Source organism: Trichomycterus rosablanca, chromosome 14, assembly GCF_030014385.1.
Source record: "Trichomycterus rosablanca isolate fTriRos1 chromosome 14, fTriRos1.hap1, whole genome shotgun sequence".
NCBI lineage: Eukaryota > Metazoa > Chordata > Actinopteri > Siluriformes > Trichomycteridae > Trichomycterus > Trichomycterus rosablanca.
Window position 1 is genome coordinate 19310834 of NC_086001.1, and position 27562 is coordinate 19338395.

At 39.1% G+C, this 27562-nt stretch overlaps 1 protein-coding gene across 1 annotated transcript; it reads left to right on the top strand.

The window, feature by feature from the left end:
* Nucleotides 1–1135: 1135 nt before the first annotated feature.
* On the top strand, nucleotides 1136–27475 carry LOC134326162 (zinc finger protein 271-like; the record flags this gene model as incomplete). The annotated part of the gene is made up of 3 exons (XM_063008362.1): nucleotides 1136–1794; nucleotides 18948–19634; nucleotides 27400–27475. Coding segments are annotated over 3 exons (1422 nt in total), but the record flags the coding sequence as incomplete, so codon positions are not given.
* Nucleotides 27476–27562: the final 87 nt, after the last annotated feature.

Sequence of the window (27562 nt, forward strand, 5' to 3'; positions counted from 1 at the left end):
TAATGTTAGAAATGTATTTTAATATTTATAATGTTATAAATGTATTTGATCATTTATAATGTTATAAATGTATTTTATTATTTATAATGTTATAAATGTATTTGATTATTTATAATGTTATAAATATATTTAATTATTTATAATGTTATAAATGTATTCGATTATTTATAATGTTATAAATGTATTTGATTATTTATAATGTTATAAATGTATTTATTATTTAAAATGTTATAAATGTATTTATTATTTATAATGTTATAAATGTATTTGATTATTTATAATGTTATAAATGCATTTGAATATTTATACTGTTATAAATGTATTTGATTATTTATATTGTTATAAATGTATTTAATTATTTATAATGTTATAAATGTATTTGATTATTTATAATGTTATAAATGTATTTATTATTTATAATGTTATAAATGTATTTGATTATTTATAATGTTATAAATGTATTTGATTATTTATAATGTTATAAATGTATTTGATTATTTATGTTATAAATGTATTTGATTATTTATAATGTTATAAATGTATATTATTATTTATAATGTTATAAATGTATTTTATTATTTATAATGTTATAAATGTATTTGATTATTTATAATGTTATACATTTATTTGATTATTTTCTGCTTCAGAACTGAACAAGGATTTCTGCTGCTCCTCGTGTCCACGTTCCTCTACAACCCAAAATCAGCTCCACAATCACATCAAGAGCTGCAACCATGATAATTATGAGACTCTGGTGAAGATTAAGACTGAACATGAGGATCTGACGCCCACCAGAAGCTCCAGTAATCAGCAAACGTCCTCTGGTACTGTCAGCATTAACACCTCTCTCAGTCCCACACAGGAAGAAGAAAACGTCTGCTCACAGTGTGGGAAGAGCTTCAGGTACCAGTGTCATCTCAAAATGCACCAGCGCATTCACACTGGAGAGAAACCGTATCAGTGCTCACAGTGTGGACAGAGTTTTAATGGACAGAGTGCTCTGAAAAGACACCAGCACATTCACACTAGAGAGAAACCATATCAGTGCTCACAGTCTGGAAAGAGTTTTAATAAACAGTGTAATCTCAAAATACACCAGCGCATTCACACTGAAGAGAAACCATATCAGTGCTCACAGTGTGGAAAGAGTTTTAATCAACAGAGTTATCTCAAAACACACAAGTGCATTCACACTGGAGAGAGACCATATCAGTGCTCACAGTGTGGAAAGAGTTTTAATCGACAGAGTGCTCTCAAAATACCCCAGCGCATTCACACTGGAGAGAGACCATATCAGTGCTCACAGTGTGGAAAGAGTTTTAATCGACAGAGTGCTCTCAAAATACACCAGCGCATTCACACTGGAGAGAAACCATATCAGTGCTCACAGTGTGGAAAGAGTTTTAATCAACAGAGTTATCTCAAAACACACAAGTGCATTCACACTGGAGAGAGACTATATCAGTGCTCACAGTGTGGAAAGAGTTTTAATCGACAGAGTGCTTTGAAAAGACACCAGCACATTCACACTGGAGAGAAACCATATCAGTGCTCACAGTGTGGAAAGAGTTTTAATGGACAGAGTGATCTGAAAAGACACCAGCACATTCACACGGGAGAGAAACCGTATCAGTGCTCACAGTGTGGAAAGGGTTTTAATAGACAGAGTGCTCTCAAAACACACAATCACATTCACACTGGAGAGAAAGCATATCAGTGCTCACAGTGTGGAAAGAGTTTTAATGGACAGAGTAATCTCAAAATACACCAGCGCATTCACACTGGAGAGAAACAGTATGAGTGCTCACAGTGTGGGAAAAGTTTTAATATACAGAGTAATCTCAAAAACACCAGCACATTCACATTTTACAGAAAGGATGCTCACAGTGTTGGAGCTGCTTTGCTCATTTATTAGCACTTAGACACAAGTGTGACTCATCAGATTGTACCAAACAAGCTAAAATATAAAAAATATAGTGAGTGAGTGTTGGGAAGAAATGATTAGCAATGAATGAATTATACTGTGTAATTAATAGGTAATTAATTACACAGTAAACATTAATAAGTATAGTAATAATAAAAGTATAAATCTTTAGGTTAAACTATTACTGGGAAATAATGTGATTATCTATAGTGGAGTGAATGGTGGGTAGAACCAGGAGGTTTAGAGTCTGATGTAAGTGAATCAGTTAATAGTGGAAGTGAATAAAAAAAAAAGGTATTGGATCGGCTAGCATATATTGGTTTTAGTGCTGCTGTGCTTGATTGGTTTTCTGCATACATTTCTAGACGTGTACAGTATGTTCACAGTAACTCCTGTTACTAGTGGTGTCCCTCAGGGCTCTGTCTTGGGGCCTCTACTGTTTATAATTTACCTGCTTCCCATTGGACGTATCTTTAGGAAATACAACATTCAATTTTATTGTTATGCGGACGACACTGAGCTATACCTGTCCACTGTGCCCACTGCTACTCTTCCTCCTCCATCTCTCTCTCATTGTCTAATAGAATTAAGAACATGGTTCTCTTACAATTTTCTCAAATTAAATGCTGATAAAACTGAAATTCTTCTTATAGGTAGAAAATCTCCTCTCTCTAAATCTAACAAATTCTCAGTGATGAGGAAGAACTCAGTCGTCTCTTCTTCCACTCACAATCTTTCATTTCATGTACATATTAACAATATCACATGATCTGCTTATTTCCATTTACGTAACATAAATCATCTACGTCCATTCCTTTCTCCTAGAAGTGCTGATGTTCTTGTTCATGCCCTGGTCACATCTCGAATTGATTATTGTTACTCTCTCCTTTTTGGTCTACCTCATATGGGAGCTAGAGCTTTTAGCTACTCTGCCCCACATCTCTGGAACTCTCTTCCTCCTGACATTCGCACCATTGATTCAATCCCTAGTTTCGAAACTTACTTAAGTATGTTTTGTATTAAGATTTGTAATTTGCTACATTTTAAATAACTTTCGTTATACTGAGTAAAAAAAAAAAAAAAAAAAAAAAAGTCAACATCAAACCTACTTGTACTTGTACCGTTGCACTCGTAGTTGCAATTTAACTGTTACGGAATGTGCTTTGTTCCGTATTTTTATCAGTGGGAGAGAAATGCTGCAGATCAGACTGAGACAGGGTGACATGTATGAAACATAAGGAAACTGCTGCTACCGTGGGAATTAGAAAGTGTTTAGTTATTATTTTAAGTGGGGTTCACTTTTAATCTTGGTGACGCCGTGTGTGCGCAGGTTTATCAGCATTACAACCTGTTTATTACTCCGCTGTTTGAGTAGCGCAGTCGGCACCCAGGAAAAAATTTACTGTGAAATTTCATAGTAAAACTGTGAATTATTTTACAGTTGTACTATAAATTGATGGTAATTTGGCCACTTCATGGTTCTACTGTGAAATTTCATAGTAATCTATTTGACAGTTCGACTATGAACTTTCACAGTTTGACTTGAATTATTTCACAGTTCTACTATAAACAATCTCATAGTAAAACTGTAAACCTGATTATTTTACTGTGACATTTAACAGTTCCACTGTAAACAGTTTTACTTTGAACTTCACAGTTTACTTTGACTGTAATTACTGTACTTTGACATCAATTATACAATACAATGTATAGATCTCACAACTTAAAATTGTATCTTTGGCTCTTTGCCATTTATTAAGCAACAGTATAATTTCAAACACAAGCACAAAAACAACTGGTAAGGATTCCTTCTAAATGGTAAACTGATAACAAATTTACCAACGTGGCATTTTATATTGTAATGTTAAATGTACAATAATAATTGTACTTATAATATAATATAATAATATAATATAATAATATAATATAATATAATATAATATACAGTGGGGCCAAAAAGTATTTAGTCAGAGAGTCAGAGTCAGAGTCAGAGAGGTTTTATTGTCATTTCAGCTACATACAAGTACATATTGAAACGAAACAGCGTTCCTCTAGGATCACGGTGTAACACGGTACAAAAAGTGCAAGACAATACAAAACAGTGCAAATACAACAATAATACAAAAAATCCTATAATAAATAACTACAAAAGATATTCCTAATTATCCCTAATCTAAACAAGTAATTAGAAGACAGGACTAAAGACAAGTGTTAGTACATGATGGTGAATAGATGGTACAATGGTTCATGAGGTAGTGACGTGTTGTACATTAGCAGCGTAAAATTGGCAATGCAGATAAGGTGCCTAAAAAGTAAATAAGGTGCAAAATACAAGTAAGGTGCAGAAATTATTGTGCATTTCCAGGAGGTGTGCAAAAATACAAGTAACATAGTCAAAAATGCAAGTAACATAGTCAATACAGATCAGTGTGTGGCAGCAGAAAATTTCCGGAGGAAATTGTTACAGTACTGAGTTTAGGAGTCTGATTGCTTGAGGGATAAAACTGTTACACAGTCTGGTTGTGTTAGTCCGGATGCTGCGGTATCGTCTCCCAGACGGGAGCAAAGTAAAAAGTCCATGTGATGGATGTGTTGGATCGTCCACAATGCTGAGAGCTTTGCGGATGCAGCGGGTGTTAAAAATGTCCGTGAGAGATGAAAGAGCGACCCCGATGATCTTTTCAGCTGTCCTCACTACTCGCTGGAGAGTCTTGCGGTCCGACGCAGTACAATTTCCGAACCAGACAGTGATGCAGCCGCTCAGGATGCTCTCGATTGTTCCTCTGTAGAACGTGGTGAGAATGGGGGGTGGCAGATGAGCTTTCCTCAGTCTTCTCAAAAAGTAGAGACGCTGCTGGGCTTTCTTGGTGATGGAACTGGTGTTAAGGGTCCAGGTGAGATTCTCCTCCAGATGAACACCGAGAAATTTGGTGCTCTTGACGATCTCAACAGATGAGCCGTCGATGTGCAGTGGGGAGTGGTCCCTTAGTGTCTTTCTAAAGTCAATGACCATCTCTTTGGTTTTATCCATATTCAGAGACAGGTTGTTGACTTGGCACCAGTCCGTTAGATGTTGTACGATGAGTCTCTGTACGCTGACTCATCGTTGTTGCTGATGAGTCCCACCACAGTTGTGTCGTCTGCAAACTTAACGATGGAATTCGAGCTGTGCATTGCTGTACAGTCGTGCGTAAGCAGAGTAAACAGCAGTGGACTGAGCACACAGCCTTGGGGAGCGCCGGTGCTCTGTGTGGTGGTGCTGGAGGTGTTCTTACCGATCCGGACGGACTGAGGTCTCTCAGTGAAGAAATCCAGGATCCTAGTCAGCCACTGATTGTGCAAGTTCTCCTACTTAGAAAGATGAGAGAGGTCTGTAATTTTCATCATAGGTACACTTCAACTATGAGAGACAAAATGAGAAAAAAAATCCAGGAAATCACATTGTAGGATTTTTAAAGAATTTATTTGTAAATGATGGTGGACAATAAGGCATATACTTGGTGAGTGTATTATATATAAATGCAGACATATATTTATACATGTTCAAAAGATTGATTGATCTTAATAAGAAGTTAAAGTGAGAGACAAAGTACCGTGTATTTCATTTTTTAAAATATAATCTGTTGTTTGAGTGCCCAATATATGACGAGATATATAAACTTTGTGATTTCACCATTAATTCTTATGGTGCAAAAAATATTTATTGCTGAAAAACATGACTTACCTTCATCTGCACTAATGCACTGACGCAGACAGATCTTTATTTTTATTTTATTATTTTAGCAGCTCTGACTGCCTTAAGATGGATCGGCATGGCCCATCTGATTCACTAGTACACTGTAAAAAATTATCTGAGCAATAAGTCAAGATAACTTCTTTCTTTCATTTACTTTAACTTATGAAAATCATTTTTGTAATTTCAACTAGATTTTACGAGTTTTCAGTGTTTCAACTTAAGTTTTTTAATTAGTTCAATGAAATGAAAATCTGAAGGAGTCAAATGAACTTAACTTTGTGAGTTTTGCTCTCTAACAGTGTGTAACCGTATTAATGTGTCATAGGAGGAGCCCTTTGTTTTGATCAATTAATTTAGCAATATTATGGTCTTTTTCGGTAATATACTAATATTACAGATATTCCAGACGTAGTAATAATTTAAACTAGAGAATTCTAAACGAAACACCTAACGGGCATCTGCAGACACCAGCTAATAACAGGAACTACACCAGGAGGCGGAGGGATACATTTTGAGGGCGGAATGTTGAACGTTACTAGCTACAACCAGGCGGAGGAAAAACGACCGTTACGGACAGTCTTAGTGAGGTGAGTGGGTGCATTAACCCATTTATGCCCAAATTTTTCCCAGACATGCAAATATGCAAATCATGTGTTATTAGCAACCCTTTGAAATAATCAATAATTATTTCCTCCAAAAAAATGAGAAAAGTATATGAAAAAGTGTGTTTTATTACCGGTCACAATTGTGACCGGTGGGATGATATGCGTATTCTCAATGAAAGGTTACACAAATTGTTTTTTGTTGAAATAAGGGCCTTCTGACAGCAATCACTGAAACAGAATACTTGATCAGGAACTTGGGACTTTCCACACCATAGGAACACTAAGACCAATGGCAAAATATGATCAAAATATGTTAACATTGTTTGTTTATATCAAATACAAATTTCAACAGCATCACTTTAGTGTAACATGTATTGAACCATTTATTTGTAAACATTTTAAATTGTGCTTTAGTGCAAATATTTTAATGTTGGTATAACATTTTAGTACAACATTCGCAACAAAATACACATTACATTCAAGTACTTCATTCAAAACTTCAGGAATGATGTAAACTGTTGTGTATACCATTAGGAACAGACCTAATTTAACAAAAAATAAATGTATTTAGATTATAGGCAGGTATACAGTAACGAGGTAGGCACCAGAACAAAGTGCTTGATTCTGTTGATCAACAAAACGAACAACAACAAAAAAAAATGTCTCTTGTACTCCTATATTCATTTGTTGGTCCTTTCATTCCTTTATATTCACTTTACCATATTTTCTACTTTATATGGTATGCCTTAAAGCACTCAATGTGCAGTGGACTGTTGCATTTCTCACATGCATAGGTGGTGCGTTTATCACAAAGACGACATCTGAAGAACCGATTCCCTGTGTTGATTGGCCAGTGAGAGACTTGGTCATATCTTGCTTGATCTTGCACAGTACTGGCCAGTAGAGATCTCCTTCCGTGGTTCAGAGGCTTTGTGCCAAACCTTTGTATGAGAGATTGTGCCACTACTCGTGTGAAGGTGAGCAGATCAATGGTCCCTCCCATAACATCTCTGTAAAAGTAATGGCTATTCACAAGTGCACTGTTGAGAGACCATGCAAAGATGGGCCACCACCACTTCTTGGACCTGATTGTGATGCTGTATCTTGAGGCCTGCTGGTCATGAAGATCAACACCTCCCATATGCTCATTGTATTGCTTGATGCATTGTGGTTGTCGGACTTGGTCAAAAGCATGTCGCTCTTTGTTCCATCGTTTGACAGTGGACTCAGTATAGGTCTGCTCCATGTTTGTTGCCATAGTGACAACATTGTTGTCCTTCCAGCGGACCAGCAGCTTCTCTCCTTCTGTTAGAACTTGAGTGGTTCCTCGGGGTAACTTGTTGAATTCATTCTTTGGAGTGAAGGGAACATCAAAAAGACGGTTGTCCCTTGTTGTCCCACAGCTACCATATCCCCTCTTTGTCATCTCATCCAGAAGTGAAAGGGAAGTAAAGAGGTTGTCATGATAGAATTTACAACCTTGTGGCACTTCACCTTGCTCTGCAAGACCGAGAACGACAGTCGGCCCCTGGCCTAATTTGGTCTGTGGGAGGAGTGTGAAGCGTCCCCCATATGGCTCCATATGATGCATGTACCCCTTATGTGAGGCAAGGCTCCAGATTTTATAACCAAAACGGATTGGTTTGCCTCTGATAAACTGCTTGCATCCATGACGGCCATAATATCGTATCATGCTTTCATCCACAGCCAGCCATTCTGGATATGGCATGACTTTGTATGATGTGTTGAGCTCAGTGAAGATGGGCCTGACTTTGAAAAATGGGTCCTCTGTGATCTTGGTGTTGTCAACAAAATGTAGTGAGGCCATGATCTCGTCAAATCGATTCCTCCGCATTGCATTTGAAATGCATTCATTGTGTACATCATCGTCAAGCGACCAGTGCATACGCCTTCTTGGAACTGTGCTGTATCCGGATGCCAGTAAGATCCCATAGAATGTAAGGAGCTCTTCCATATTCATATTCAGTGGCCTGGCCTTGGTCTGGGTAGAGTAGAGGTTGGACATTTCAACATTGATCTCTCTTAGGGCAGGTGGATACATTAGGAGGAAAAGATCCATTGGATCAGGACAGCTCTGTTTGACACATTCAGCAGCATTGGGGCTGTATACTTTGTATTCAGGAAAGCTAACAGTGGTCGGCCTCTTTGATCGTTTGAACACTCTGTCTTTATTTTTTACAACCTCAGGCTGTGCCCATACCCCTTCGGGCTGACCCTTCTGGTGGCTAGAAGACCTGCCAGAAGGTTACCCAGATCCACAATTCTGGCTGTTAGAGGGCCTTGAAGATGTATTGGACTTGCTTCTCTGGTGGCTAGAGGACCTTGAAGGTTCCTCAGACTGTCCATTCTGGAATTCAGAGGACCTTGGAGTGTCTTTAGACTTGTTTTTCTGGCGTCTAGGATATCTTGGAGGTCTCTCAGACTGGCCAGTCTTCTCACATGAGAATGTTGGAGGCTCTTTGGTTTTATCTATTGGGTGGCTAGAAGATCTGGGCCCAACAGTAGACAGTGGTGAAGAAGAGGTTGGCTCTTGTGGTTGCCTGGAACGTCTTGTAGAGGCCCTGTACTCTCCATTTTCAAAGGTGACATATTGCAATGGGGGGCTGGTTGGGGTGGGGTGGAGGGTGAGTTCACAGTCGATTTTATTCCCGTCATCATCTGTCTTCAACAGTTCAGCGTGTGCATTTAAAATTCTGGCTGGCAAATGGCCCATTTCTCCCTGGTAGTCCATATCTGACCCATCACTATCACAATCACTTATAATAGCATCTTTCTCATTTTGAGGTATGATTGCAATGTTGCATGCCTTTTCTGGGCCATCATCTATATCCAACATGTCAAGGACTTCACTTAAAGTCAACCTAAAATAAAAAAAAAATGTAGGTAAGATGCAACAAGAATTTTGTTTGTATATTAAGTATGTGTGCATCTAGATATAACATTCTATCCCACCGGTCACAATTGTGACCGTTTACATGTTTACTCATTCTGCAAACACACCAAAGACATTTGACAAATTACAAATGTATATATTATAACTAAACAACTTAGAGAGCATGTGTACAAAATGTTTTTTTTCTATGTTTATTTTAACATACTTTACTAACCTTTTATTTGGGAGCTTTGAGGCAGCCATCCTCTTCTCAAGATGCAACCAGGAAGTAAACAGCTCTGGTCATGTGACAATTTACTCAAAAAAATTGATACTGCCCACATTTAATTGAAACATTGTAATATTTCAATATTTCCTTATAGGGTATTGGGAAATTCCCCAGTAACATTTTTAGAGGCTTATAATTAATAAAAAAAAATTCGGTCACAATTGTGACCGATGGGTTGAAATGGGTTCATCGATTTTAAAATCTTATGTGTTTGGTTCATCAGGTGTCTTGTAAAAAATACATGCCATAAATTCCTCTCATGTTAGTATATTCTTTACAGGATGCCGCTTCTATCAGTTTTGCGTAGTTTTCGTAGAAGATGTTAGCTAGCTTGGAAATAAGTTGGCAAACCGAGACAGCTAGTTAAACCAAACCGTTAGCTTACACTAAACTCTAGCTGCCTTCCCGCACTTTTTATTCAAGCCAGTTGCCCAAATGCACACATATATACCAATGTGAGTTTAAAGCAAATAATAATAACTCAAAATCCAAATATGTCACACACTACAGATGTAATCGATCATTTATGACTTGTTTGGAGTTTAAATTCTACATCCAGGTCTTAATATATGGTCAACATGGTTTATTACACAGTATCAGTTTATCTGAATTATAAAAATGAATAAACTTTCCCTTACACCTGCTGTTTAAAATGGCAGGCTGCAGTTTTCAGTTTAACTGTAAAGTTTATAGTTTGAGGATATAAATTAAGACCTGGACATGTTCTGTTTATTTTTACAGAGATAATACTCTTAAAAAGATTTCTTTATGGGTTCTTTAGTAAATACATTGATTCTATATACAGCCATGAAAACTCAAACAACCATTTGCATGATTAAATAGTTTTTTGCATGCTCAAATTGTGCTTCAGATTGATGAGAATGTGTTGTGTATGGTTCTATAGCACCAAAAGGGTTCTTCTATTGTTATAAGCTTGAGATCGCAACAATAGCAGAACACTTTTTGGTGCTAACCATACACAACACATTCTGCATCAGTCTGAAGAACCTTTTCATCATACAAAGAGCCATTTAGGCATGCACATGGTTCTTTGAGTGTTCATGGTTCTATATACAACTAATGTCTTTACTAAAGAACCTGTCAAGAACCATCTTTTTAAAAGTGTGGGTGACAATTGATTCCTATTGTTTAACAATCTTAGCCTAGCAGCTCCAGTTTTAACTAAAGAAAAACAATTTGGACTCCAAACATGTCTTGACTGATCTGGGTGAACTCGCTGAACTATTCCTATAATGGTTTGATGTGTGCAGTTTACTTATTTCATTATGTTTGTAGTTCATATGACTTAATCACGGTATCCTATATGTGTTCTGATTATGAATTTTCTGTTTTACAGGTTTTGTTTGAATTAATTGAAGTTTCTAACAGTTCTCCAGTCCCATGTGGAATTTGCACAACATGTGAAGAAACACAGAAAAGGAACCAATCTAGTCGCTAAACTTTGCTGTGAGCTTTGTACTTTTTCTACTCCAAGCAACATCAAACAATATGTGATTCATTTAAAAAGACACTTGAGAAATAGAGAAACTGTGAATTACCCCTTTGTGGAGTGCTCTTTTAAATCTAATGTTTCACCCTTTAGATTCTCATGTGGATTAAATTGTGTTCAATATTTTGTTGCATTTAAGTAAAGCTTCTGCACTCAAACTTTCTCTCATACACATACACCGATCAGCCATAACATTAAAACTACCTCCTTGTTTTTACACTCACTATTTTATCAGCTCCACTTACCATATAGAAGCACTTTGTAGTTCTACAATTACTGACTGTAGTGCATTTGTCTCTCTGCATACTTTGTTACCCCCCCTTTCATGCTGTTATTCAATGATCAGGACCCCCACAGAGCAGGTATTATTTAGGTTATTTATGAGAGGATCTGACACAGCAGTGCTGCTGGAGTTTTTAAACACCTCACTGTCACTGCTGGACTGAGAATAGTCCACCAACCAAAAATATCCAGCCAACAGCGCCCCGTGTGCAGCGTCCTGTGACCACTGATGAGGGTCTAGAAGATGACCGACTCAAACAGCAGCAATAGATGAGCGATCGTCTCTGACTTTACATCTACAAGGTGGACCAACTAGGTAGGAGTGTCTAATAGAGTGGACAGTGAGTGGACACGGTATTTAAAAACTCCAGCAGCGCTGCTGGGTCTGATCCACTCATACCAGCACAACACACACTAACACACCACCACCATGTCAGTGTCACTGCAGTGCTGAGAATGATCCACCACCTAAATAATTAATACCTGCTCTGTGGGGGTCCTGACCATTGAAGAACAGGGTGAAAGGGGGCTAACAAAGCATGCAGAGAAACAGACTACAGTCAGTAATTGTAGAACTACAACATGCTTCTATATGGTAAGTGGAGCTGATAACATGGACAGTGAGTGTAGAAACAAGGAGGTGGTTTTAATGTTATGGCTGATCGGTGTATGCATGCATTATTATGTAGTGAGTTGCTCTTGCTGAAATGTGTTTCATATTTTATTAAATTTATCATATTTAATTAAATTTCCTAATGTTTTGGTTTGTTTTAACATGTCACTTTTAATAATTTATTTTTGTACTTTCTTTGTTAACATCTAATTACACTGAAATGTGGTGTTGAATTCAACTGTTCATCCAAAAAAAATAAAAGTGAGTTGTTACCTCAGAAATTGTGTTTGTTGTTATAACTATAATTCACAATTTAAAACTCTAAATAATTTTACATTATCTTAACTTAAAAACTAATGTCAAGACTGATTTTAACTTAAATATGTAGGTTGAAGCCAATGATTAGGACAAGTGAACAAAACTCATAATGTTTTGTCATCTGTATTTTAAACTTTCATTTCTAAGTTGAAACAACAAGCATTACATAGTCATATCAACCTGAAGACCGGAATCCAAAGCAAAACTAGACTTAAAGTAATGAGTTGAAGTAAATAGTAATTATAATTTGATTCTACTTGAAACTTTAAGGCAGCTTTTTAACTGAAGTTTTTGAGTTAAAGCTGATAAAAATTTTTACAGTGTAGACTGAAAAAGAACCAAACAATTAATCAGCAGCTATGCGATCAGTACACAGTTTAGCATTTACCCCGTAGTAACACACCCAACAGAAGCTGAAAACAGTCAGGGCTTTAAGCATACAGTGTATCACAAAAGTGAGTACACCCCTCACATTTCTGCAAATATTTCATTATATCTTTTCATGGGACGACACTATAGACATGAAACTTGGATATAACTTAGAGTAGTCAGTGTACAGCTTGTATAGCAGTGTAGATTTACTGTCTTCTGAAAATAACTCAACACACAGCCATTAATGTCTAAATGGCTGGCAACATAAGTGAGTACACCCCACAGTGAACATGTCCAAATTGTGCCCAAATGTGTCGTTGTCCCTCCCTGGTGTCCTGTGTCAAGGTCCCAGGTGTAAATGGGGAGCAGGGCTGTTAAATTTGGTGTTTTGGGTACAATTCTCTCATACTGGCCACTGGGTATTCAACATGGCACCTCATGGCAAAGAACTCTCTGAGGATGTGAGAAATAGAATTGTTGCTCTCCACAAAGATGGCCTGGGCTATAAGAAGATTGCTAACACCCTGAAACTGAGCTACAGCATGGTGGCCAAGGTCATACAGCAGTTTTCCAGGACAGGTTCCACTCGGAACAGGCTTCGCCAGGGTCGACCAAAGAAGTTGAGTCCACGTGTTCGGCGTCATATCCAGAGGTTGGCTTTAAAAAATAGACACATGAGTGCTGCCAGCATTGCTGCAGAGGTTGAAGACGTGGGAGGTCAGCCCGTCAGTGCTCAGACCATACGCCGCACACTGCATCAACTCGGTCTGCATGGTCGTCATCCCAGAAGGAAGCTGACGCACAAGAAAGCCCGCAAACAGTTTGCTAAAGACAAGCAGTCCAAGAACATGGATTACTGGAATGCCCTGTGGTCTGACGAGACCAAGATAAACTTGTTTGGCTCAGATGGTGTCCAGCATGTGTGGCGGCACCCTGGTGAGAAGTACCAAGACAACTGTATCTTGCCTACAGTCAAGCATGGTGGTGGTAGCATCATGGTCTTGGGCTGCATGAGTGTTGCTGGCACTGGGGAGCTGCAGTTCATTGAGGGAAACATGAATTCCAACATGTACTGTGACCTTCTGAAACAGAGCATGATCCCCTCCCTTCGAAAACTGGGCCTCATGGCAGTTTTCCAACAGGATAACGACCCCAAACACAACCTCCAAGATGACAACTGCCTTGATGAGGAAGCTGAAGGTAAAGGTGATGGACTAAACCCAATTGAGCACCTGTGGGACATCCTCAAGTTGAAGGTGGAGGAGTTCAAGGTGTCTAACATCCACCAGCTCCGTGATGTCATCATGGAGGAGTGGAAGAGGATTCCAGTAGCAACCTGTGCAGCTCTGGTGAATTCCATGCCCAGGAGGGTTAAGGCAGTGCTGGATAATAATGGTGGTCACACAAAATATTGACACTTTGGGCACAATTTGGACATGTTCACTGTGGGGTGTACTCACTTATGTTGCCAGCCATTTAGACATTAATGGCTGTGTGTTGAGTTATTTTCAGAAGACAGTAAATCTACACTGCTATACAAGTTGTACACTGACTACTCTAAGTTATATCCAAGTTTTATTTCTATAGTGTTGTCCCATGAAAAGATATAATAAAATATTTGCAGAAATGTGAGGGGTGTACTCACTTTTGTGATACACTGTATATAGATGGGCAGGCGGACACAAAGGTGGATGAATGGATGGATGAATAGATATTGTCAGCACCAAAACTGTAAAGAAGTGAGTTGTTTTACATATTTTAACACAAATATATTTTAAACACAATCTATTCTTCAAAAATCAACTAGCACTTACTTTAAGTTTCCCAGTTCCAGGCCTCCTTGTAATTTTCTCTTTTACATCATAGTCCTAGAATGAAATGATTTAGAATATGTAGTTATCTGAGTTATCTACGAAAACAGTAACATTCTGTGGGTGTGGTTGTAAAGCAATGTACTGAATATCAAACTTGTTGCTACTATCATGAACAAGAATATGGGAAACCCATCCTTATGTGCTGATGTGACTGTAGGCAGATACTGTTATCTACAATATCCGTATCTTCTCTGTTGGACACTGAGACTCTCAACCTCAGCAGCCCTCCTTGACATGTGGCCATTTTCCTGGAATAAAAATGCTGTTTTTAATTTCATATTTAAAATCTGTAGTTAATAGAATGCTACAATAACTTAAACACAGTGGCACAAGTGCAGGGTTTTCCCTGGGTTGTTGGGGGGCTTATGTGGTGGGGTCACTGGGCTTGGGCTTAGGTGGTGCCCAAGTCTTATAAGAGTAGGGAAAAAACTGAAATGTGGGTTAAAAGACATTTTCTGAATAAATCATATAAACTTTGATCAACTGCCTCAGTTTCACAGCAATAATTTAAAGCACACATATCACCCATCATTCCAAAGAAAATGCTGGACCTTCACTATTTTAGGAGCAACTTAATTGCAGGTTAACGTTCACTTTTAATTAAGACGTGTATAAATAAGACATTAAAGGTGAATTGTCTTGTTGGAAATATTAAAAGCATTTACATTATCTGTACACTTAGAATTATAAAAAGTGTAAAAATTTACTTATTCTCATACACTCCATTCACATACCTACTTTAAATAATACATAAATATTATATACATTATTATTGTCTTGATATTTGTATCTTGTCATTTACCCATCATAGTTAAACTGTAAATTACTGTAAACATCAAACATTAGAAGTGGTGACTATGAACCATTCCTAGTTGAACTTTAAACTGTAAGTTGACTGAATTTCACAATTCAACAATATCATGTTTACAGTTGAACTGTAAACTTCACAGACTATATTATTAAACACTGAAAGAGGTGGCCATGAACGTGATGGTAACATGAGAGTTCACAGTAGCACTTATGGTCAAACTGTAAAAATGACAGTAGAACTATGAACTATTATGGTTCAACTGTAAACTTAACAGTTTTACTGTAAAACTCCACAGTAAATTTTTTCCTGGGAAGAGCGACTCGGTTCCTTTAGTTTATTTCAAAGAGTCGTTCAATAGAATCGGTTCGTTCGGGAACGACTCATCTCTCATCACAGTAACTGTAATGTCATTACAAATATGTAACTGTAACGCGTTACATTACTTCGTTAGAGATAAAAAGTAATCACGTGACTGTACCGCGTTCCCCCCAACACTGTAGCTGAGAGATACAGGGCTAATGGAGATGTTTTACTGCTAAGCTGCTGTTCAACTCCAGTCCAGTTGGTGACGCTGGTGCGTCTTAAGTTGTTCTGCCAACCGCCATTAAACATCATAAGAAGAACAAGAAGCTGCTGTGTTTGTACTGTAGAGCCTCATCTGTAAGTAACATATCTATTTAATTATAACCCTTATATTTAATTATAACCACATTCTAATTAATAATAAAACTAGAGTTCATAATAAAACATCACTGTGAGGATTTGAGGAACTTTAACTCCAGTTTTATTTAAACAAACAAACTATTAGCTGCTCCGCTAACTGTTAGCATCACACATGATTCAGTACTGATGAACCGATTCATTGAACCGATGAATCAGTGGATTGTAACGGATTCAGAGTTTATTCATTATTAAATCTCACATTTTGATATAAACGCGTCACATTTTCAGCTTTGTTTACAGTTTGTAATGTTTGATAGAAACAGCGAGTTCTTGTAGCTTTGTTTACAGGTTGTTTACAGGTTTATAGTAAAAGTTAAAAGTATTAGTACAGCACTGTTATTGGGAGTGGATGAGAAACTAGATGTAAAGAACATCAGACTTCATCATTTCACTTTGGGCCACAAAACCACTTCCACCAAACTCAAAGGCTTGTTTCCCAGACAGGGATTAAGGCTTATAGTCCAGGACTACATGTTGCTTTAAATAGAGAATCTCAATTCAAAATGCTGTGTAGTCTAGGACTAGGCTTAATCCCTGTCTGTGAAACCAACCCAAAAAGTTCTATTAGAAGTCTTTTCTGTCTGATGCTGCTCAGTCCCACAATAGTTTCAACATTTTCACTCTGTTTACAGCCTCACAGCATTAAAAATAAACAGTTAAAACAGTCTGAAAGAATATTCCTGGATTTCTCTTTAATAGGGAATAAAGTACATTTGTCTATCTGTCTGTCTGTCTGTGTCTGTCAGATCTTTTAATAATGCAGTCAGCAGAAGAGGGACACGTCACCCCCATAGATCTACAAAATGAAGGATTCCAAGAGAAACTAATAAAAAAGGAGGAGGAAGAAGATGGAAGTCACTTCTGTAAGTAAATGTGGAGCAATTTGCCATGTTTCCACCAGACAGTGTGGTACAGTAGAGTATGGTACAGTACAGTGTGGTACAGTACAGTGAGGTACAGCACAGTATGGTACAGCACAGTATGGTACAGTACAGTATGGTACAGTACAGTGTGGTACAGTACAGTGAGGTACAGCACAGTGAGGTACAGCACAGTATGGTACAGTACAGTGAGGTACAGTACAGTGAGGTACAGTACAGTATGATACAGTACAGTGAGGTACAGTACAGTGTGGTACAGTACAGTATGGTACAGTACAGTGTGGTACAGTACAGTATGGTACAGTACAGTATGGTACAGTAGAGTATGGTACAGTACAGTGTGGTACAGTACAGTATGGTACAGCACAGTATGGTACAGTACAGTGAGGTACAGTACAGTGTGGTACAGTACAGTGTGGTACAGTATAGTATGGTGCAGTACAGTGAGGTACAGCACAGTATGGTACAGTATGGTACAGTACAGTGAGGTACAGTACAGTGAGGCACAGTACAGTGAGGTACAGTACAGTATGATACAGTACAGTGAGGTACAGTACAGTGTGGTACAGTACAGTATGGTACAGTACAGTACAGTGTGGTGCAGTACAGTATGGTACAGTACAGTGAGGTACAGTACAGTGTGGTACAGTACAGTATGGTACAGTACAGTGTGGTACAGTACAGTATGGTACAGTACAGTGAGGTACAGTACAGTGTGGTACGGTACAGTACAGTGTGGTACAGTACAGTATGGTACAGTACAGTATGGTACAGTACAGTGTGGTACAGTTCAGTATGGTACAGTACAGTTCAGTATGGTACAGTACAGTGTGGTACAGTACAGTGTGGTACAGTGCGGTGTGGTACAGTACAGTGTGGTACAGTACAGTGTGGTACAGTACAGTATGGTACAGTACAGTATGGTACAGTTCAGTATGGTACAGTACAGTATGGTACAGTACAGTGTGGTACAGTACAGTGTGGTACAGTACGGTACAGTGTGGTACAGTAAAGTGTGGTACGGTACAGTACGGTGTGGTACAGTACGGTGTGGTACAGTACGGTACAGTACAGTGTGGTACAGTACAGTGTGGTACAGTACAGTGTGGTACAGTACAGTATGGTACAGTACAGTGTGGTACAGTACAGTATGGTACAGTACAGGGTGGTACAGTACAGTATGGTACAGTACAGGGTGGTACAGTACAGTATGGTACAGTACAGTATGGTACAGTACAGTATGGTACAGTACAATGTTGTTAGTATTGGAGTCACTAATCATTAGAACTAATAAGAAAATGTAGATAGTGGGATTAGAACCTGTACTGTACCGTACTGTCCTGTGTAGAAGTGCTGATACTTCCAGTCTGGATTAAATCTAAGTAGTATTTATTTGTGGTAACTAAACCCACAACCTTCAGTTTCCTCCAGTTGTTGAGTTTCTTCTTCACATATTGATGAATTTCAGGTGAAGGATCTTTAATCCCTGTGGAACACGTCACCTCTGATGAACACCTCACCCCAGAGGACCAACAGTGTGGAGGTTTCCAGATGAAGCCTGTGAAGAAGGAAGAACCTGAAGATAAAGATGAACTCAGTAAGATATTTTTTATCTTGAGTAAAATAAGATTTGGATTGAATAGAATCAGAGGAACCTGGGATGAAGCATCATACAGTGAAAGCTTGTATTGTGCTCATGCAGATCAGTGTGAGCAGGAAATGATGAATGCAGGATGAATCACGTTACAGGACTTTAGCATCAGATCTCAGTTTAACAATTACTAACTGTATTTATTATTTATAATGTTATAAATGTATTTGATTATTTATAATGTTATAAATGTATTTGATTATTTATAATGTTATAAATGTATTTATTATTTTCTGCTTCAGAACTGAACAAGGATTTCTGCTGCTCCTCGTGTCCACGTTCCTCTACAACCCAAAATCAGCTCCACAATCACATCAAGAGCTGCAACCATGATAAATATGAGACTCTGGTGAAGATTAAGACTGAACATGAGGATCTGACGCCCACCAGAAGCTCCAGTAATCAGCAAACGTCCTCTGGTACTGTCAGCATTAACACCTCTCTCAGTCCCACACAGGAAGAAAGAAACGTCTGCTCACAGTGTGGGAAGAGCTTCAGGTGCCTGAGTCATCTCAAAATACACCAGCGCATTCACACAGGAGAGAAACCGTATCAGTGCTCACAGTGTGGGAAGAGCTTCAGGACCCGGAGTGCTCTCAAAACTCACCAGCGCATTCACACTGGAGAGAAGCCATATCAGTGCTCACAGTGTGGAAAGAGTTTTAATATACAGAGTTATCTCAAAATACACCAGCGCATTCACACTGGAGATAAACCATATCAGTGCTCACAGTGTGGAAAGAGTTTTAATAGACAGAGTGAGCTCAAAATACACCAGCGCATTTACACTGGAGAGAAACCGTATCAGTGCTCACAGTGTGAAAAGAGTTTTAATACACTGAGTGCTCTCAAAATACACCAGCGCATTCACACTGGAGAGAAACCGTATCAGTGCTCACAGTGTGGAAAGAGTTTTAATATAAAAAGTGATCTGAAAAAACACCAGCGCATTCACACTGGAGAGAAACCGTATCAGTGCTCAAAGTGTGAGAAGAGTTTTAACAGACAGGAATCTCTCAAAAGACACCAGCGCATTCACACTGGAGAGAAACCGTATCAGTGCTCACAGTGTGCGAAGACTTTTAATGAACAGACTAATCTCAAAATACACCAGCGCACTCACACTGGAAATAAACCATATCAGTGCTCACAGTGTGAAAAGAGTTTTAATACAAAGAGTGATCTGAAAATACACCAGCGCATTCACACTGGAGTTAAACCATATCAGTGCACACAGTGTGGAAAGAGTTTTAATCGACACTGTAATCTCAAAACACACCAGCGCATTCACACTGGAGAGAAACCGTATCAGTGCTCACAGTGTGGAAAGAGTTTTAATATACAGAGTCATCTCAAAATACACCAGCGCATTCACACTGGAGAGAAACCATATCAGTGCTCACAGTGTGCGAAGAGTTTTAATCAACGGAGTAATCTGAAAAAACACCAGCACATTCACACTGGAGATAAACCATATCAGTGCTCACAGTGTGGAAAGCATTTTAATACAAAGATTGATCTGAAAAAACACCAGTGCATTCACACTGGAGTTAAACCACATCAGTGTTCACAGTGTGGAAAAAGTTTTAATCAACACAGTAATCTCAAAAGACACAAGCGCATTCACACTGGAGAGAAACATTATCTGCATCCGGAATCAGATACTAACAGAGTCTGTACTAGATTGGAGGAAGTACGCACCGCTTTCAGTACAGAAGTAACAACACCCCTACGTACTACGTCTGCCATCTTACCAGCGTCAAGTGATGACGTGATGACGTAATATCGCCATGGTTACAGACCACCATAGTTACAGACAAGTCCCACTTGCCAAATTTTTGGATATTTATCGTCTTTTTTGCGCTAATCATAACGTTATTTAGGGTTGTACACAATAATTAAATTTTTATTTTGTTTATCTTACTTACACCTCTGTAAACAGAGGACTCCTCCTTCTCCCCAATTTCTTGTTTTTTCTTCCGCTTCGCAGCTACAGTTGCATTATGGGATACATTATGGGTTGCATACTCGAACATGGCTGCCCAAGAAGTAGGTCATCCGGGTACTTCTCACGTACCTTTTTATTTATACTGTGTATTCAGACATACTAACCGCTCTCGCGTACTATTGAGTATGTACAGTGTATCACAAAAGTGAGTACACCCCTCACATTTCTGCAAATATTTCATTATATCTTTTCATGGGACAACACTATAGAAATAAAACTTGGATATAACTTAGAGTAGTCAGTGTACAACTTGTATAGCAGTGTAGATTTACTGTCTTCTGAAAATAACTCAACACACAGCCATTAATGTCTAAATGGCTGGCAACATAAGTGAGTACACCCCACAGTGAACATGTCCAAATTGTGCCCAAAGTGTCCATATTTTGTGTGACCACCATTATTATCCAGCACTGCCTTAACCCTCCTGGGCATGGAATTCACCAGAGCTGCACAGGTTGCTACTGGAATCCTCTTCCACTCCTCCATGATGACATCACAGAGCTGGTGGATGTTAGACACCTTGAACTCCTCCACCTTCCACTTGAGGATGCGCCACAGGTGCTCAATTGGGTTTAGTCCATCACCTTTACCTTCAGCTTCCTCAGCAAGGCAGTTGTCATCTTGGAGGTTGTGTTTGGGGTCGTTATCCTGTTGGAAAACTGCCATGAGGCCCAGTTTTCGAAGGGAGGGGATCATGCTCTGTTTCAGAATGTCACAGTACATGTTGGAATTCATGTTTCCCTCAATGAACTGCAGCTCCCCAGTGCCAGCAACACTCATGCAGCCCAAGACCATGATGCTACCACCACCATGCTTGACTGTAGGCAAGATACAGTTGTCTTGGTACTTCTCACCAGGGCGCCGCCACACATGCTGGACACCATCTGAGCCAAACAAGTTTATCTTGGTCTTGTCAGACCACAGGGCATTCCAGTAACCCATGTTCTTGGACTGCTTGTCTTCAACAAACTGTTTGCGGGCTTTCTTGTGCGTCAGCTTCCTTCTGGGATGACGACCATGCAGACCGAGTTGATGCAGTGTGCGGCGTATGGTCTGAGCACTGACAGGCTGACCTCCCACGTCTTCAACCTCTGCAGCAATGCTGGCAGCACTCATGTGTCTATTTTTTAAAGCCAACCTCTGGATATGACGCCGAACACGTGGACTCAACTTCTTTGGTCGACCCTGGCGAAGCCTGTTCCGAGTGGAACCTGTCCTGGAAAACCGCTGTATGACCTTGGCCACCATGCTGTAGCTCAGTTTCAGGGTGTTAGCAATCTTCTTATAGCCCAGGCCATCTTTGTGGAGAGCAACAATTCTATTTCTCACATCCTCAGAGAGTTCTTTGCCATGAGGTGCCATGTTGAATATCCAGTGGCCAGTATGAGAGAATTGTACCCAAAACACCAAATTTAACAGCCCATTTACACCTGGGACCTTGACACATGACACCAGGGAGGGACAACGACACATTTGGGCACAATTTGGACATGTTCACTGTGGGGTGTACTCACTTATGTTGCCAGCTATTTAGACATTAATGGCTGTGTGTTGAGTTATTTTCAGAAGACAGTAAATCTACACTGCTATACAAGCTGTACACTGACTACTCTTAAGTTATATCCAAGTTTCATGTCTATAGTGTTGTCCCATGAAAAGATATAATGAAATATTTGCAGAAATGTGAGGGGTGTACTCACTTTTGTGATACACTGTAAGTATGTGATTCTGGACGCAGCTCTCATCAGTGCTCACAGTGTGGGAGGAGTTTTAATCAACAGAGTTTGTGCTGTTAATACAGTTCATGTGGTAAATGTTTACTGTTTGTTTAAGAGTCCTTTGGTAACTGATGATGATTCATAGTAGCGGTTCGCTAAGTGAAGCGATTCGTGCACGAGAATGTAGTGGAGCCTCGTGAAGTTAATTTCATGCCTTTGGATGCATTGTGGGTATGTTTATTTGTTAATAGACATTTTAATTGATGTTTATTAAGAGTATTAGTTGATTTTGTATTACATGCTTGAGTCAGGTTAGCTCATGATGCATTAAGTTAAATGAATTCGCACATGTTGGATCATTAGTATTGAAATGCATAACTTGGAATAATATGCATTTAGGGTGTGTTCGAAAAAGCTAGTGTGCTGTCTACATAGGCAGCATTTTACGTCATACTGTGCGCGCTCCCGAGAAGGAAGCTGTTCGAAATCCTAGATGCCTTAAAATCCTCACTTCTGAGGCATCTTATTATTTCAATGTTATTTTGGCTCAAGAACGAGTGAGCATCGGACGCTGCCTTAGTGATCAAGACAATCCCAGCATTCGTGGCTGACGGGGCGGAGAAACGAATGGAGTTATTTTCAAACGTAAATAAAATATTACTGATTTTTAACTTGTATAAACTTGTACCGAGTGTTTTTATTTGCAAGTTCGGGCTTGTCAGGAAATTTAACCGTTATCGGTACATGAAGGGAGATGTTATTGACGTTAGCGTGCTGTGCTACCTCAGTTTATTGGTTTTAATGGCGAGATGCTAAATGCTAAACGCGAAATGCTAAACCCGATGTTATCGCTATCTAAGTAGCGCGTTCGAATAACCTGCCTTATAAGTCATTGACTTATTAGAATCCTCTCTACTAAGTCAGCTGCCTATGTAGACAGTAAGACAGCAAGGCAGCTCCCTAGGTTTTCGAACACACCCATGGACTTTAAACTTAAATATTATTTAATATTCATGTCTTGATGTGCTGAAGTTTATAAACGTGTTGTTTGTACTTGTAGTTTTACACTACTTCCAGTTTACCATTAAACAGAGTTGAACTAAACATCTTCTACAGCGTGGTGATTGGTGGAGGAGTTATCTATCTGCCAGTTTATGCAGGGCGTATAAAGGTGGCAGGATAGAGTTAATACACCAGCGCATTCACACTGGAGAGAAACCGTATCAGTGATCTTAGTGTGGATCTCAGAGTTTTAATCAACATTGTCATCTCAAATTACACCAGCGCATTCACACTGGAGAGAAATTGTATCTGGACTCTGTAAACACTGTAATACACAGGAATCAAACTCAGATTATCAGATGATCAGATTGTAAAAGGTGTAAGAAAGAAAGAACAGAGTTAGAGAAGCATGTTGGAGAACTAAACATGACATTATTTCAATATACTTAATGACCCTTCTGTAAATGGTTTAATGTGCACCCTGCTGCTACTGGCTTGTTTTTCTTTTCTACAATGTAAGTTCATACCTTCAGGTTCATGTTATTTGAGATCTGTGTTTTGTTCATTTATATGAATGTTTTCCATTCTTGCAGGAGTGTGGGTTTACCTTCCACTTCAATAGTGAGGCGTGTCCAGCCCTGCTACACAAACTGTCATTCTGTCCCTGTTAAAAACTTTAGCTTAGTTAAAGCAGATAAAGACACATTTAAAATCTTCATCTTTTATTACAGGTTTAAAGTTGTATAAAACAAGTGTTTGTACAAATAATATAGAACCAAAGTACAAAATAAACATTTCACTTATTTTTATTTATTTTTATTTCTAGCAGCACTAGATGGCGACGATGTCTGTACAACATTTTAATCTTCACATTTTACTGTAGTAAGAATGAAAGTATGAGCTGATCTTTGTCTCATTGTGTAGCTTTGATGAAGAAAAAGCCGCTGGGTCAGTGTGTAACAGGAGGTTTGGAGTGAAGGTGGGTGTGTGTGGATAAAAGCTTCCAGCACCTGGTATTCCCAGGCGGTCTCCCATCCAAGTACTAACCAGGCCCGACCCTGCTTAGCTTCTGAGATCAGGTGTTCTCAGGGAGGTTCTCTCATTATCATTAAAGTGGGTGTGGCCCTTACAGGGATCGAACCCGCAACCTTGGCGTTATTAGCACCACGCTCTAACCAACTGATCTAACCGGCCGGTTCATCTACACCCTTTAGATCTTTGTACATAATTTGTGTACAGCACAAAAACCATTTCAGATTCTGCACACTTTCAGTGAAGATCTGCAGAAATGAGCGGCTCCTAAACTGAATTTGGTTGTTATTGCACCAGAAATGCAGCAGTTTCATGTTATTTTAATGATCTGAGATCTCAGTCCTATTTCAAACATCGCTGTCTAGTCATTTCTTATGTTCAGACTTTCTTAATACACATCTAAGAGGTTTTGTAGGTTCTTATATGTGTGAACCATTTAAACTATACATTTCCTAAAAGTTCTTGACTGAGCTTAATGCCGCCAACCAGCGACTGGAGCAGATATGACTCAGGTCCTGCAGGCAGTATGTAGTGCTGAGGGAATCATATGAACGCTTATATGAACGGAAACATTGTATGTCGGTATCCACTGGATACTGGAGGAAAGGACACGCCAGGTTAGCATGAGAAAACCTCAGGTTTTTGTTCATTCTGAATTATCTTACCCGGTTTAATGACTTAACACGCTTTCTGGAATACCTCCCTGGCCGTGATCTTAATGAATTAAACCCAAATGCTAGGATCGTGGGTTCGAGCCCCACGTTGGGCGAGTATATTCATTTAACATACAGAAACCAATAGGACGTTCTTCTACTTTGGACAGCCGGTCTCTGGTGACTTATCAGGTGGATATTTGTGCTGTATATAGCGAGTTTTCAGACCCCGAGACTTTTTCTGGTGTTATTGGAGACTTTTGGAGACTCTGACGTGAGAGCACATATGGTTCTGCAGTTACTGTCCTCACCGAGCGGCGGGTGCTGCTGTTGTTCTGTTGATTTATTTTACCCAATACCATCGATTTAACCTACCGAGCATGTGCACATCTGTTTTTGACTCATTGAGTGGAACGTCTATAATTCTGTGCTACATTTGCCTAATTTATTTCTGTTAGCGGTTAGTAATGTGTGGTTTTAGATTTAATTCCTTTAAAAGTGTAAAGTTTAAGTGTATGTAATGCCGTTATTATGTGACTTATTTTGTATTCTATTTCAGAACTATGCAAGGTGCTCAGATTAGCTATACGTGATTGCATACAGTTGAATAACAGTTGTTTATCTAATGCTATGTGTTAACGTTGTATTTAACCAGGTTTATACATGCGTTCAGTGATACAGCTAGCGAAGCCAATCATTTTTAAATAACCATCTGTGACCTTAACATTACGACAACACAAAATGTATTCGGTTATTTTTCAGTTTTATGCTTTCTTAGCAGTTTAGCTGGTACAGTAAAAGTAAGTGTCTAATAAAGTTCATTATTGAGTGAATATGTTGAGCATTTATTATGTTAGCTTGTACTTAGCTGTTTGTATACGTTGCTTTTCCCTTGTCAGTTCAGTTCTAATGATTTGTTTCTTATTCCATGTTTTGTAACTATAGATAAGATCTGTGTGATCTATAATTTTCTCACTGGGATCTTATCCAACGGGGTATAATAAATCACAGATGCAAAACCTTAGAAGAATACAGATCAATTTATCTATCGCTACCTATTGTTAATCATATATAGACATATCAACATGTTCTAACAATTATGCAAATTAGGCGATGACGCCATTTAGCAAATTTTAGGACAGCCAATAGCTACTTTCCTTACTGAGGAGTTGGCAACATTGTTTCAAACATAGGAGACATATTTGATTAGTTTTGCTGACAACGCACACGTGCACGTTTAATGTTCTCCAGTTCAGTCAGAAAAAAAAAGTAACATCAGGGCTAACAGTAAAGATAAATCTGTGACTGCTGTCATAGGACGTGTGTGTGTGTCTTTAAGAGAGGTGTATAGTGGGACATGCTCTATTCACATTATTAATATAAGTGAGTCGATTCATATGAATCAAAGCCATCTCTCTGTGTTTACTGTTATTAATGAATGTTGCAGTTTTTTATGAGAGGCCGTGTAGGCCATAATTCTGAGTTGAATTCTCTCACACACACCATCATACTCTCTCACACACACCGTCATACTCTCTCACACACACACCATCATATTCTCTCACACACACCATCATACTCTCTCACACACACCATCATACTCTCTCACACAGACGTCATACTCTCTCTCACACACCGTCATACTCTCTCACACACACCGTCATACTCTCTCACACACACCGTCATACTCTCTCACACACACCGTCATACTCTCTCACACACACGTCATACTCTCACACACACCATCATACTCTCTCACACACACCATCATACTCTCTCACACACACCGTCATACTCTCTCACACACACACCATCATACTCTCACACACTATCATACTCTCTCACACACACCGTCATACTCTCTCACACACACCGTCATACTCTCTCACACACACCATCATACTCTCTCACACACACCGTCATACTCTCTCACACACACACCGTCATACTCTCTCTCACACACCGTCATACTCTCTCTCACACACCGTCATACCCTCTCACACACACCATCATACTCTCTCACACACACCGTCATACTCTCTCACACACACACCGTCATACTCTCTCACACACACACCGTCATACTCTCTCACACACACACCGTCATACTCTCTCTCACACAACGTCATACTCTCTCTCACACACACCGTCATACTCTCTCTCACACACACCATCATACTCTCACACACTATCATACTCTCTCACACACACCGTCATACTCTCACACACACCGTCATACTCTCTCACACACACCGTCATACTCTCTCACACACACCATCATACTCTCTCACACACCATCATACTCTCTCACACACACCATCATACTCTCTCACACTCACACCATCATACTCTCTCACACACACACCATCATACTCTCTCACACACACACCATCATACTCTCTCACACACACCATCATACTCTCTCACACACCATCATACTCTCTCACACACACTATCATACTCTCTCACACACACACCATCATACTCTCTTGCACACCATCAAGGTGTTCAAAGGAGGACAGGAAGGAGGACAGGAAGGAGGACAGGAAGTCAGATTACCTGATTGGCTTACAGCTGTAAGAACAGAGCCTGCACATAAATTGGTCTACAAAAAACATTTAAATCTGGCAGCAGACCTTTGAACAATGACTTCACACTTTTGTTGAG